The sequence below is a fragment of the Pelobates fuscus genome, chromosome 2, assembly GCF_036172605.1.
Source record: "Pelobates fuscus isolate aPelFus1 chromosome 2, aPelFus1.pri, whole genome shotgun sequence".
Lineage (NCBI taxonomy): Eukaryota > Metazoa > Chordata > Amphibia > Anura > Pelobatidae > Pelobates > Pelobates fuscus.
In genome coordinates, this window is record NC_086318.1 from 275,381,582 (window position 1) to 275,396,645 (window position 15,064).

General features: G+C 38.3%; 1 protein-coding gene across 1 annotated transcript in view; it reads left to right on the top strand.

Moving 5' to 3' along the window:
* The first annotated feature begins 7,417 nt into the window (after nucleotides 1-7,417).
* The window catches only part of TMEM181 (transmembrane protein 181), a 211,671-nt gene continuing 204,024 nt past the window's right edge, over nucleotides 7,418-15,064 (top strand). The window contains exon 1 of the mRNA XM_063443394.1: nucleotides 7,418-7,767. Coding sequence (XP_063299464.1) covers nucleotides 7,637-7,767 — 131 coding nt within the window. The 5' untranslated portion in view covers nucleotides 7,418-7,636. The remainder of the gene's footprint in view (nucleotides 7,768-15,064) is intronic.

Genomic DNA, 15,064 nt, shown 5'->3' on the forward strand with positions numbered 1-15,064 from the left:
CATCATGGCATACCATTTAAAAAGTAGACATCCCAGGGTATTCAAAATGGGGTATGCCCAATCTTTTGTAGTAGCCACTTGCGCACAAACCCTAGCCAAAATTAGTGTTTGTGTTTTTTTTTTTTTTGCAATTTATCACATAAAAACTGTAATTTTACTGATAATTTTATTGTCAGTATGTAGTTTACTGCCCTGAAACGTTTTAATCAGATAAATCAGATAACTTGCATTTTCACTGGAAATGTCATAATACTGATATTAGTTAGTGCACTAGAGACTTGGTATTTTGATTTAACACTGTCTTCTGAATAGAACAGTACCCACATGTACAATGTTTCAAGGTTTTTATTATATCACAGAAATAGAACAGTACCCTTTGATCTAGAGGCACATACACTTCGACCTGGAGGCAGAGAGATTTTTGATCTCATATAGAGAGTTACTGTGTGAAAAGCTGAGAAGTTAAGAAAAAAATGTGATTTTATTAACCCTTTCAGTGCTAATCGCAGCATTAACCCTGTGATTAGTTTTTTGCTTTTTTTTGTGAAGGCACGTTTCAAATACTACAATTGTAGTATTTTGAGTTGTTTGGTGTAGCCACTTTAGAATGGCTAGCGTAAACAGGGACAGGCCAAGGTCAGGGGGATCCAGAAGTTAGAGTGGTCGGTACAGGCAGCTAACAAAGCGTAGTCAGGACAAGCCGAGGTCAGTAATCCAGGGAAATCAAGCAAACAAACTGCCAAATTCTCATACAGAGTGATTTAGAAGTTCAGCTCTGTATGGAAGACTTTGAAACAGTCTGTTATGCAGAGGCCGGGTTGAGATGGGCAGGTTGGGCAATAATAACTAGAGTCCTTTCGGACTCCTTTCTTGTAGCAAACACGACACTTTTTTGGGGAATTTCTTTTACTGGCGGTGGCAGGGATTCGGGAAGGGAAGTGTTTGCCACAAAGTCTTTGGAGATCTTCACTACCAGTAAATTCATGCTCTATATTAATCCATCCCACTACTCAGGACACCACTGCTTCCAGCAGAAACATACCGTTACATATCATCAAGACATTGGAATGGTGGAATTCATCGGCATATACCAGATACATACCCCATCCAATACAGGAAATACGTGAAGCATTTTGTAACATGAATATATGATATATGCTATATGACTGTCATTTGTAATACCGATATATATATAGGGTATAGTACAGAAACATATACCAATGGGGGCGCCACAATCACCAATCGTGGGTATAGTTACCATATATTTCTCATGATGACCATATAGGAGATAAAAAAATGAAGGAATATATGGTGAAGTATTTAATGACACAGTGTAAAACAATAAAAACAGAAATATACACTCACAAGGAAGATGGCACAAAGAGACATATATCTAATTGTGCAAACACGCTTGTCAACCCCTTCTGGGTTAAGTCCCCTTTAAAAACAAGTCCACTGTCAATGCCTTCTAAGGATGGATCTTCTCTTTATAGGTCTGTATGTAAAGAGGCACCAGGCAAGGATGACCGGTAAATATCAAGTCTTCAGGGGGTGTTGGCAAGCTTCTCCGCTCAACGCGTTTTGTCTCAAAGACTTTTTCAAGAGTTGTGGGTCCTTGGCCATTCCGGCTTTTTAAATCTTCAATTTCGAGCAGCTTTTTCTCGTGCGCATCGCGGCAAACATGATAGTGCACGTTACCGTGCATGCGTGCACGTCCAGCCTAACACGCAGAAAAAACGTTATTATTACTGTATGAGGTCCCGCTGCGTGGGAGCATCAGTTGATCGGCGGACCACTAGGGTAAGTACAGTAAAGCTGACATTACCAACTCTCTTAGAATTGCCTGTGCGGCAAACACTAGGGAGATCAGGAAAGCGAGAATGGAAAGCCCGGAGCAGATGGGGAACATGGACATCATCCACCGCCACCCAGGCCCTTTCCTCAGGACTATAACCCTTCCAATGAATCAAGTATTGAAGGATCCCCATGGAGATTCAGGAATCCACAACAGACTGAGCCTCATTCATCCTGCCCTTCCACCACAACAGGGTTAGGATCGATAAGGGGCTTTGTGAACTATTTCTTCTGCAAGGTAACCTTTTGAGTCAGGATGTGCTGAACCTGCTCCCAAGTATTCCTCAGGTTACCCAAGTATTCCTCTACAGCAGGCATTTCCAATGAAGGAAAGGCAGATGGAAGAACAGTAGGATGGCAACCGTAATTGAGGTATAAAGGACTGTGGCTTGTGGATTCTTGATTCTTGATCACAATTATGAGCATATTCAACCCAGGGAAGCAGTTCCGCCCAATTATCCTAGTTGTCCGAGATAAAACACCTTATATATTATTCCAAGGATTGGTTAGTTCTCTCAGCAGCGCCATTGGATTGAGGATGATAGGCAGACATATGACATAATTTTTATACTTAGCTGATTAGTGAATGCCTTCCAGATTGGATAGCATTTGACCCTGTGGGTATGGGCCATTTGCGGATAGCATCTAGTTTCTTGGGTCCATTTCAAAACCGGACTCAGAAATCACATACACCAAGAAATTCACCTTATCCTGATCAAATAAACATTTCTCTAATTTACAATACTAGCATTGTTCAACAATTTACACTTTTCTCATATGTATGTGATGAGTTTCAAGATCAAGATCGTCAAGATATACAATAACTAAAATGTTGTTTACCAGGTCCTGGAGGACATCCAGAACATTGCAGATTCCAAAAGACATCACTGTATATTCATAATGCCCATGTCATGTATTAAAAAACGTCTTCCATTCATTCCCTTCTTTGATCCTCATCAAATGATATGGACCACGTAGGTCTAATTTGGTGAAGATTCTGGAGCCTTTCAACCGGTCTAAGTTCTGTGATCAGGGGAAAAGGATAGACATTACATACAGTAATCTTATTCAATCCCTGATCTACAATACAGGGCCTATGATCACCCTTATTTTTGGAAACAAAGAAAAATCCCGCTCCAGCAGGAGATGAGGATATTCTGATAAAACCCTTTGCAATATTCTCTTTAATGTATTCCTTCAATATCTGATTCTTTTTAAGAGAGAGAGGATAAACCGTGCCTCTAGGTGGCATAGTCCCTGATAACAATTCTAACAATTCTATAGCACAGACATACCACAGGTGTGGAGGTAACTTATCAGCTTTCTTTTTGTCAAAGACAAATTTCAATTTCACTATTTCAATTCTCTTAGATCACAATTTGTTATAAAAATAGATATAATTTATTGTGACAAATAAAATAATAACAATATTAGGCAGCATGCATGATAATAATCAGTGAATATTTAGAAGAACGTCATATACAATGGCAATGTTAAAAGAATCCAATGGCTAACAGCATCAACTGATTTATGAGGGTACTTCACTGACACAGAAAGCTAAACGTCCAGCGAAAAGCCATAAAACCCTGGGTAACAGTTAGATCAACTGAGTAACCCTTTCAATGCTGGCTAGATCCTCCTAGGCATATAATATCCTATTCTCATGTAATTTTCAATTAAAATAACATTCGAACCAGCTTATTAATCATTTCCTGGAACCATCCAATAAGAATAATCTACCAGATTTTTACAAAAAACAAATTTTAATTTGCCTAAAAAGATATCTTATCTTATAGCAAATCAATACATCTGGAAAACACAGCGGTATGCCAACACGTGATAATATCACATTAATATTAATTATTCTTAATTCCACCTGCAGAATGGAATGTTTATAACTATATATTCTTTAGTTAACTAAGATTTCTAAATATTGAAATCTGACCATGATTTATCCAGTCATATGTCATGCTATTAGATTTTAATTAATTTAGATTAATTAAATAAAATCAGCATAATTACCAGTTATGTAAATTTTCTCATCAGATGAGTAGGTAGTCCCAGGAACTTGAATGCGAGTATGATGAGTTGTATGGAGGTGTGTAAGTAATAGAGAAAAGTGATGTTGGTTAGAAAGTAAGAGTAAAATTCTAAGTGTCAAGGAGTGTTTCTTGAGTTGTGTCCGAGAGAGTTTGAATGTTAGTCCCAGAGTGTCCTGAATATCTGTCCTGGATCTCTCTGAATGTCCAAATCTGAAAGCCCCAACTAACCTCTCTCTTCCCTTTGTCCTAACTTTTAAAGGGCCAGACTCTCTGTATGTCATTAGTTGGTAGAACCAATAGGATACTGAAGGTGTGGTCAACCTGCAGATCGCAATTTAGATATTTGGTCCATAGAGGGCAGTCTCGCCTCACTAAACTTTCCTATCCAAGAAAGAGTTAACTTTTCCTGATGACGATTTTGACGTAATTTGGCTTATCTAAAATGACTACCATAACTTAAAATTTGCTGTCAGTTCAAAGTGTTTCTTTGGATTTTCTCCAGACAGTGCGTTGACAATTCCTGTTGTAATTTCTAAAATTGACAGTTCTAAACTCAATTTCTCCCATTACATATAATGGGACCTTGTAAGATTTAGAAAGTAAAATTAATTACTTGGTCTTCTCTGTCACTAGTGTCTGTGTTTAAAATTATTTCTATTCCATTAACATTTAAACAGAGCATTCCATCCCCCTGCTTCATTGCTTATCACTTGGCTTGTTTACATAATGCATTCCTAAGCTCAAGCTAGTGGCTAGTTACAGAAAGGAAAGAAATGTTGTGTCTGTCTTGCCTGAAATCCAAAAAGGAGTCCGCTCTGTTCTGAGTGACTCTGGCAATATACACTTTTAATTGCTATCTTAGCACAAAATGTCTGCCGATATAAATATCCTGACAAAATCCTTGGTAGACCTTAGGTACATCTGTGGATAATAGAGGTAATACAGGTACATTTATGAGGCCTGAGGGTCAGTTCAGAGAAACTGCTATGTTTATAAATGGGTTAATCCAGCTCTCAAATCCTCTAGTGGCTGTCTCACTGACAGCCGCTAGAGGCGCTTGCGTGATTCTCACTGTGAAAATCACAGTGAGAGCACGCAAGCGTCCATAGGAAAGCATTGATAACGCTTTCCTATGAGACTGGCTGAATGCGCGCGCAGCTCTTGCCGCGCATGCGCATTCAGCTGAATAGGAGGAGAGGAGGAGGATCGGAGGAGAAGAGCTCCCCGCCCGGCGCTGGAGAAAGGTAAGTTTTAACCCCTTTCCTCTCCCCAGAGCCCGGCGGGAGGGGGTCCCTGAGGGTGGGGCCACATTGTCATGGCAGCAATGTGAGTTGTAGTCACAGAGGAGATGTGGGTAGGGCTGTCTAAACAGAAACAAAAATGAACAGTGAAACTGCTAGGACAAGATTTTACACAAAAACTGCTTCATAAAGTTCTTTATGTACTTTGATGATTGTGCGAAGCGTTGGAACTAAGCCTATGCTTTTTAAACTCTGAAGGAGTGCCTTACCAACATACTGACTGGTCACAAATGTGTATAGTTCTGAGCTACATAATTCAAGCCATCATAATCCTCACTTATATGGAGTTTACCATTGGCAGCACCAAAGCAAGTTAGAGGACATAACCGAGCACACCACAAGCCTCTTTTTAAGAAGACTAATGCTTTATACACTGCTCCTGTCCCTGTTGCAACGCTTCACTCATTTGCTGTGTTTTTACCAAGTCCAGGGTACATTAGCAGATCTAAATTTTCATGTGGTCCTGTGAAATAATTGTTGACGAATTAAACATTACACGGAGTACCTCAACCTAAGCATAACTGATGCATAATGATATTATATACTTCCCATGGAAGTAGAGAGTTGCAAGATGGGACATTCCCTCAGAGAGGAGATCTTGTGTGAGGCATGATATAGGTAAAATTTTCTGGTTACGATTCACTGCGAAGATCTTGTGAAGATACCTCCCTGAAATGCATTTTTTCATGTTGGGATGTCTGCGACACAGTAGAGGAGGAGACTATATTTAAAAGAAGAAAAAATAGCACAACAAGAGGACATAGTCTTAAATTAAAGCGGCAACATTTTAAAAATAATATCAGGAAATATTTCTTTACTGAGAGGGTAGTGGTAGAGGTTAACACACTGAAGGAGTTTAAGCATGCGTGGGATAGGCATAAGACTACCCTAGCTATAAGATAAGGCCAGGGACTAGGTCATATATTGGGCATATTGTTTTACTCAGAAGAGGTAACTAAGCATACTTAGGGGGAATTTATGACAATGGCACTTATCAAATGTAAGAAATACAATGTATGTAAAAAAAAAATGTATTTTTTCTCACCACAAAATTTGAAATAAATTGACGAAAAAATGGTGGCAAGTTAAGGTATAATATATACCTAATAAGAAACCCTGGAGTGTCTGCTTTCTCAAATGGAAGGCCTTTGTGGTGTCATTTGAACAGTCAAATTGCTATAATGCCACAAAATCAGATATAGGACCACCTATGAAAATTCCAACTATAGAAACTGAAATAATATGGTCTCCTATAAGGCATTGTAGCTTCAAATAATAATGGCAAAGGCATACAATGGGGGTATTGCTGTACTCAGCAGATGTAGCTGAAGACAATGTGGGTTTCTGTACAGAAATAGTACACACCAATTTTTACGAAATACACATTACAAAAACCTTGTTATATGTTTATATGCCAAAGTAGAGGAAAAAAACAGTTTTAATTCAATATTTAGCAGAGATTGGTGGTGAAAAAGTAAAAAATGTCTAAATAACTTTCGGTAAATAGCCTGTAATGTCTACTCTATATAAATATACACTCTTGTGTGGCAATTTTGTTTTCTGTGATGGGTATTAAATCATCCAAGACAAACATACCAACTTCTAAAATTGTTTCACATTGAAATGTTATATTAGTCCTTGTAGTTTGTGACCGGTAACTTTCAAAATAAACTCAAATCCTACAGATATTATGTAGTTTGTAAATCAAGACACATAAATTAATTGATTTTGAATTACTTTTTCTAAGCTGGACATTTTATGCACACGTTACAATTTTTGACAAAACTTGGACAAATTGTTTTTTTTTCACCATTATTTTGCATTTTCTTGTAACAAATGAGAATTTATACATGTATATGTCACATCACATTAAAGTCCTTTTTGTCATCTAAAAGGCAGTATATAATATGGGTTGGTACAATAAATGAGAGATGCAGATTGCAGTTGAACACAAACTGCAAACAATGGAAACATTGTTTGTGTCCTTAAGTGTATGTCCAGCTTCTGAAGCTGCATCCTGAAGGGGTTAATTCACTTGAACCAAATGGTGACATAATGGATTTTGTCCTATGATATACGTTTTTACAAAATCCTGGCTAGTTAAATCTGTCCGTCTTTTACTGCATATACTGCAATGCCTGGAAAACATTACATAGATGGCAGCACTGCATGTTTTTATAAATGCTGCTTGTGGTCTCAGTACAAGCAGAGCACTATAATATACCCCCTCCATACATCTATTCACTTAGATACAAAGCATCTGGCGTGGTTTATTTTTAGCTAGCATTACGGCACTAGATTCTATAAAAAAAAAGGAGATCATATAACAAAGGGCTTGGAAACAAAGGAATTACAGCAAATGAATGGATAACACAAGCCATATTTACTTTTCATTGCTCTTAGCGGTCAGCTAATATGTTTTAGGTTAAATATAGCAGAATGGATCCAGAGTATGCTGCGTTTGAGAGCTCTCTATGCAACGAATTAAAAGATTTCTGCAAGAAGATTAGAGAAGCATACAAGGAGCTGAAAGAAGATCTTACACCTTACAGAGATGATCACTTTTACAGGTAATGTAACACTGGGCTTCAGCAAAGAACAAACAATGCGAGTCATTTGTATAAATCCTGAGTATATGGAATACAAATAGTGCAATATATTTTCTAATTGGAACCCCTACTCAATTCAATCAGTATTCATCGATAAATGAGGTACTATTGTTTATACCATAAGGATCAAAACTACAATATGTCAGCCATTATATGTGACAGTGTAAAGCAGACAGACATTACATATAAAATGGAAAACCCTGCTGTGAAAATATGACTGATGGGGAGAAACAGACTTGTTGGTTTTGGTTTGTTTGTGCTTTCCCGGTAGCTTATAGGCATTTAATACTGATGAGCCCTATAATGTTTTATAATTTGCCTCAAAACAATAACCTAGGAGAATGTAACTAAAACCTTATACCATGTAGGTTCCATGAAAACTGTAATTTATTGAAAATAGTGATATCAGAATCCCGGAGTGTATTTAAACAGCATCACTGAATATTCCATGTGATCAAAATGCTCATACAAATTCTACAATGCATTCTTAATTGATATAATATTTTAGATATTACAAAATTCATAATTTTGTATGTCTAATGTAGTTCAGAATATAAATGCTTTAATTTCAACTGCATCACACAATTTGATAAGTGCACCTAAAAAGTGTTGATTTGTGACATTAGACATACTATTTATAAAGACCTCAAATGTTCAAAATATTGCCAAGTCACTTGTTGTGGTCTTAACAAATGCTCTAAACTACAGAAAATCTAATTGCAGTTTAACCCCTTAAGGACCAAACTTCTGGAATAAAAGGGAATCATGATATTTGACACATGTCATGTGTCCTTAAGGGGTTAAACATCTATATGGACTCTGATAAAACCACCTCTTCAGGCAACAAATTCCATATCCTTATAGTTCTTACTCTAAATAAACTTTTCTTTGCCTTAGATGAAATCTCGTTTCATCTAGCCTAAATGCGTGACCTCGTGTCCTATGTATAGCCCTGTTTATTAATAGATTTCCAGATAATGGTTTGTACTGGGCCCGAATAAATTTGTATAATGTTATCATATCCCCTCTGAGGCCCCGTTTTTCCAAACAAAAGAGATTTCAATTTTTAAACCTTTCTTCGTAAATAAAATGCTCCATTCTTTTTATCAATTTTGTAGCTCGTCTCTGCACCTTTTCTAGTGCCATGATATCCTTCTTTAGAACAGGTGCCCAAAATTGCACCGCATATTCAAGATATGGTCTTACCAGCGATTTATAAAGAGGCAAAATTATTTTTTCAATTCCCAAATCCTTCTCGTGTGTGGTTATCCCAAATTCACTACCATTTAGGGTGTAAGTTGCTTGTGCATTCCGAAGTGCATAACTTTGCATTTCTCTACATTCAATTTCATCTGCCATTTTAGTACCCAGTCCCCCAATCTATCAAAATCCCTCTGCAGCAAAGCAATATCCTGCTCACATTTTATTACTTTACAAAGTTTTATGTCATCTGCAAACACTGAAACATGGCTTTCAATGCCCATTTCAAGATCATTTATAAATATGTTCAATAGAAGTGGTCCCAAAACAGAACCCTGAGGGACACTACTTACCACTTTTGTCCGTAAAAATGTACCCTTATTGACAACTCGTACTTTATCCTTAAGCCAATGTTCTACCCAGGGATGCATTAGCCGCGAGACAAACAAGGCATATGCCTTGGGCGGCACTTTCCAGGGGGCGGCAAAAAAGCCATCCCCAAATGCCCAGGGCAAATGTCTTGTTAGCCTGGCGGCTAACTAAAAATCCGGTCAGTCGGTGCTGGCGTCATATTCTGGCTCTCGGCATTACACTGCGGCGCGCGAGGGAGCTGAGCAGAGCACTCAGGGTAAAGAGCTCCCTCACCAGTGCCGCCCGACCTACCGACCACCCAGCAGCCCCACTAGACCCTAGGGAGAGGGAGAAAACCCCCCCCCCCAGCATTCCCAAAGGTAAGGAGGCTGCAGGGGTTGAATAATAAAAAAATAAGTTAGTGTGTTAATGTGAGTGTGTGTGTCTGTTAGTGTGTGTGTGTCCGTTAGTGAGTGTGTGTTTGTCTGTAAGCTAGTGTATGCGTATCTGTCACTGAATGTGCGTGTGTGTGTATTTAGACGGCGGGGCGGGGGAAGGGTGGGGTGGCGCAGGGGGCCTGAGTTTTGTCCTGTTTAGGGCAGCACAAAACCAGGCTACACCACTGGTTCTACCCATGAACAAGAATATTTATCTAGACCAATTTATTTTAGTTTGAAGACTAACCTGTTGTGAGGAACCGTATCAAATGCCTTGGCAAAATCCAAGTAGATTACATCAACTGCAACACCCTGATCTATACTTTTACTTATTCCTTCGTAGAATGCAATTAGGTTAGTTTGACATGAGCTATGTTTCATAAAACCATGTTGATTATTGCTAATAACAAAGTTTTTCCCAATGAATTCCTGAATATTTTCCCTTAATAGCCCTTCAAATATTTTCCCAGTCACAGAAGATAAGCTCACAGATCTATAATTTCCAGGCAAGGATTTTGAACCCTTTTTAAATATAGGAACGACATATGCCTTCCTCCAATCCTCTGGTACAATACCTGAAACAAAAGAATCTTGAAAAATTAAATACAGAGGTTCACTTATTTCCCCACTTAGCTTCTTAAGTACTCGTGGGTGAATACCGTCAGGCCCCGGAGCTTTATTTACATACATTTTCTTTAACTGCTGTAGCACCTTGTCTCGAGTCATCCAATCACAAGTTATCTGCAAGCAATCATTTGCATATCTCTTGCCATAGGATCCTCATTAGTATATACTGAAGAAAATAGTCATTTAAAATTTGTCTTTTCCTGGTCTTCATTAGCTAACAGACCCATCTCTGTTTCCAGTGTACCTACACATTCATTTTTTGTGTTTTTAGAATTGATGTACTTGAAAAAAATTTTGGGGTTGGTTTTCCATTCTTTGGCTATCAATTTCTCAGCCACATTAATTGCCTTTTTGCAAGCATTATTGGCTTCCTTATATCTTTTAAAGGTTGCCTCTGATTTGTCCAATTTAAATGCTTTAAATGCCCCTTTTCTTTTAATCTCTTGTTTTACTTCTCTACTAAGCCACATTGGTTTCAATTTGTTTCTTTTATATTTATTACCCAATGGTACATACTGAGAAATGAACCTTTCTAATATTTGTTTGAATAGTTTCCATTTATCCTCAGTGTTTTTTTCACTACGGAGTTTATGCCAGTCGATATGCTGTAGAGCTGCCCTAATCTTATTGAAATTGGCTTTTTTTAAATTATACGTTTTAGTATAAAACATCCAGACAAGCATCCTTTCTAGTTGGTGCTTGTTATGTTATTATTTATATAGCGCCAACAAATTATGCAGCGCTTTGCAGTGGGTGGACGAACAAACATGTAGTTGTAACCAGATAAGTTGGACACACAGGAACAGAGGGGCTGAGGGTCCTGCTCAATGAGCTTACATGCTAGAGGGAGTGGGGTAAAGTGACACAAAAGGTTAGGATAGTAGTAGACTAATGACAGTTGCAAGAGAGGAATTAGTCGGGAGCTATTAACAGTTTAATTGATACGCTTTTATGAAGAAGTGGGTTTTTAATGATTTTTTGAAGGAGTGAAGACTGGGTGAGCATCTAACGGAGGAGGGAAGTGAGGAACGGTGTAGCCCTCGAGAAGTCTTGAAGGCGAGCATCAGAAGTGGGAGTACGGACAGAAGACAGACGCAAGTCTTCAGCAGAGCATAAGGGCCTAGATGGGACATACTTGTGTATTTGAAAGCAAGAACCAGAATTTTAAATTGAGCCCTATATCTTACAGGAAGCCAATGTAGGGACTGACAGAAGGGTGAGGCGTGGGCGGTGCGGGCGGACAAGAAGATGAACCTCGCTGCCGCATTCGTTATGGACTGTACGAGTTGTGACAAGGTGTCATTTAACACATTCAAAAACATTATTCCCCTTGCTGATGTACTAGTCACTCTATCCCAATTTATGTCTGCATAATTAAAATCAATAATTGACATGTTACTCCGTTTTGCAGCTTTCCTAGTTTGCTATAACAGCTGTTCTTCTTTATTTACATTAGGTGGTTTATAACATATCCCAACCAATAATTTATTTCCCTTCATTTGCCCCAAGCAGATATCTACCAATATAGCTTCCACATTCCCTTGTCACACTCCACATGTCTAAGATTTGACTTTAACTCATGGTTTACATACAAACATACCCCACAACCCAAAAAATAACTGTATACAGCCTTGTATGGTACACGACAGGAAGGGGGATAACCCCTAGTAGAAGAAGAAATAAAAATATTGTGTACCAATAAAAAGGTATCAGGGAGAGTGATCCTATTACAGTACTAAATGGCTCCGAAATAGATATAGGAGTCTAGAGTACAGATTTGAAACTAGAACCACAAAGAAAACAAAAAACAAAAGTATTTTCATTAATTTAAAAATTGCAATAAGCAATCACCCACAGTGCTGCACACTAAAACAAAAGTGGAAAACTAAAATTAATTAAATCAACATTTGATAAAGAGCATACTAGCTCAGTATAAAAATCTCTGAGAACATATAATTGATAAATCATCAGCAGAAGCACACGTCTGTGCTGTCAGGGAAACTATGATTGGAGTAACAGGCTGTGATACTGATATTGGGGGGATATAGAGCCAATAGTAGTCAGTTAAATAGCATAAAGCATATAAATGCTACATACTGTGAATACAGGAAACAAATTAAAAATTACCGTAATATATATAGTGAGCTGTAATTTAATGCATCAGGTGATGCGCGCATCCAGATAGCTAGTACAAAAATAGCATAGTCAAAAGTATTCAGATGAAAATAAATAATCTAGTAGCGTATAAATGCCGCATGTAGTGATAAACTGGGCATTATACAACTCAGAAAGCATTTACCGTATATACTCGAGTATAAGCCGAGTTTTTCAGCACATTTTTTTGTCCTGAAAAACCCCAACTCGGCATATACTCGAGTCAATTGTCTGTATTATGGCAATTTACATTGCCATAATACAGACTGGGGGCTGTGGGGGCTGCAGAGCGGTTACTTACCTCTCCTGCAGCTCCTGTCAGCTCTCTCCTCCTCCGCGGCGGTCCGTTCAGCACCTCGGTCAGCTCCCAGTGTAAGTCTCGCGAGAGCCGCGGGGTCATAGTGCGGCTCTCGCGAGACTTAGTGTGAGCTGACAGAGAAGCTGCACTGACCGGCGCGGAGGAGAAGGGAGCTGACAGGAGCTGCAAGAGAGGTAAGTGCTCTCCGCCAGCCCCCCTCCCCCCCACTCAACTGCCAATGCCACTGGACCACCAGGGAAGGAGAGCCCCCCACCCTGCCATGTTTCAAGCAGGGAGGGGGGACGAAAAATAAATAAATAATAATAATAATAATTAAATTAAAAAAATATTAATAAAAAATTATAATAATAAAAAATTATTAAAATAATTTTTAAAAAAATAATACAGTTGCCCACCCCCCACCAAGGCTCAGCTACACACACACACACACACACACACACTGCATTCATACACACACACTGCATTCATACACACACTGCATTCATACACACACTGCACTCATATACACACACTGCATTCATACATACACACACATCACTCATACACACACTGCATTCATACATACACACTGCACTCATACACACACACTGCACTCATACACACACGCTGCACTCATACACACACGCTGCACTCATACACACACTGCATTCATACACACACACACTGCATTCATACACACACACACTGCATTCATACACACACACTGCATTCATACACACACACTGCATTCATTATATACACACACTGTAAATAAATATTCAATTAATATACATTTTTTAGGATTTAATTTTATTTAGAAATTTACCAGTAGCTACTGCATTTCCCACCCTAGTCTTATACTCGAGTCAATACGTTTTCCCAAATTTTGGGGGTGAAATTAGGGGCCTCGGCTTATATTCGGGTCGGCTTATACTCGAGTATATACGGTAGGTTAAATTCTATCCTTAATTAGATAGTATGTGCTATAGATAGATTGTTACAGTATTGGGATATAGAGCCAATAGTTGTCAGTTAAATAGCATAAAGCATATACATGCTACATAATGTGAATACAGGATACAAATGAAGAATGATCGTAATATATATAGTGAGCTGTAATATAATGCACCAGGTGATGCGCCGTATAAGTGCTGTAATAGCCTAAGGATAACACCTACACAACTATACAATTGTGATGCATCCAGATTGCTAGTACAAACATGGCATAGTCAAATGTATTCAGATGAAAATAAATCATCTAGTAGCGTATAAATGCAGCATGTAGTGGTAAACTGGGCATTATACAACTCAGAAAGCATTTAGATTAAATTGTATCCTTAATTAGATAATATGTGCTGTAGATAGATTGTATGCCATTATGTTAACCAAGCAAATGCTAAAGGAACTCATAAGGAGGTCAGCTAAAGTAACGTTAGGTCTCAATGCTGACTATATACCTCCAAGCCTTGGAGGGCACCTAGATAAATCGCTGCTAAATAGAGAGATATACTCTGGTCAGTATATATATATATCAATGCTGTATGTTGTAAGAATCGGCTATGATCCTGAGTACAATGTAGACTAAATGCTAGCTGTAACCCCCCATGCTTTCAAGGGCACCTAGATTTCCCCTGCTGAATAATTATAATAAATAGATCAAAACACAGATGAATGCTGTCGTTTGTAAAGTCTAAGACAGCGTGAGGATAAGCCCCTTGACGCGCGTGTTTCGCCGACCTGGCTCGTCAGAAGGGAACCGATCGGTATGAAGCACCCGGTTTAAAAAGGGGAAGGTTAGTCCTGATTGGTCACTAACGAATGAATGCGATTGGTTGTGACTAAAAGAGGTGGATCTAACCAGACGAACATGTAATAGGGATATTTTAACCCCATGTGGAGAGGATAAAAAGAGGGAGACTAGAAATTGATGTATAGATTAAAGGAAATAATAATTGTTGCAAGAGGAAAGAGAATTGGGAAAGGTTCTTAACAAAAGCTAAAGTAGCAATATTTTGTAATAATGACACCAGACAATTACGGGATATAAATATTGTTGTAAAATAGTATGTACTTATAGGTGAACATAACATCTCATGTATATTATCCTTATATAGGACCTGAAAAAGGAATTACCATGATAGTAAAAATTATTATTATTATCCACTAACTCTGTGTTACATATTTGTACTAC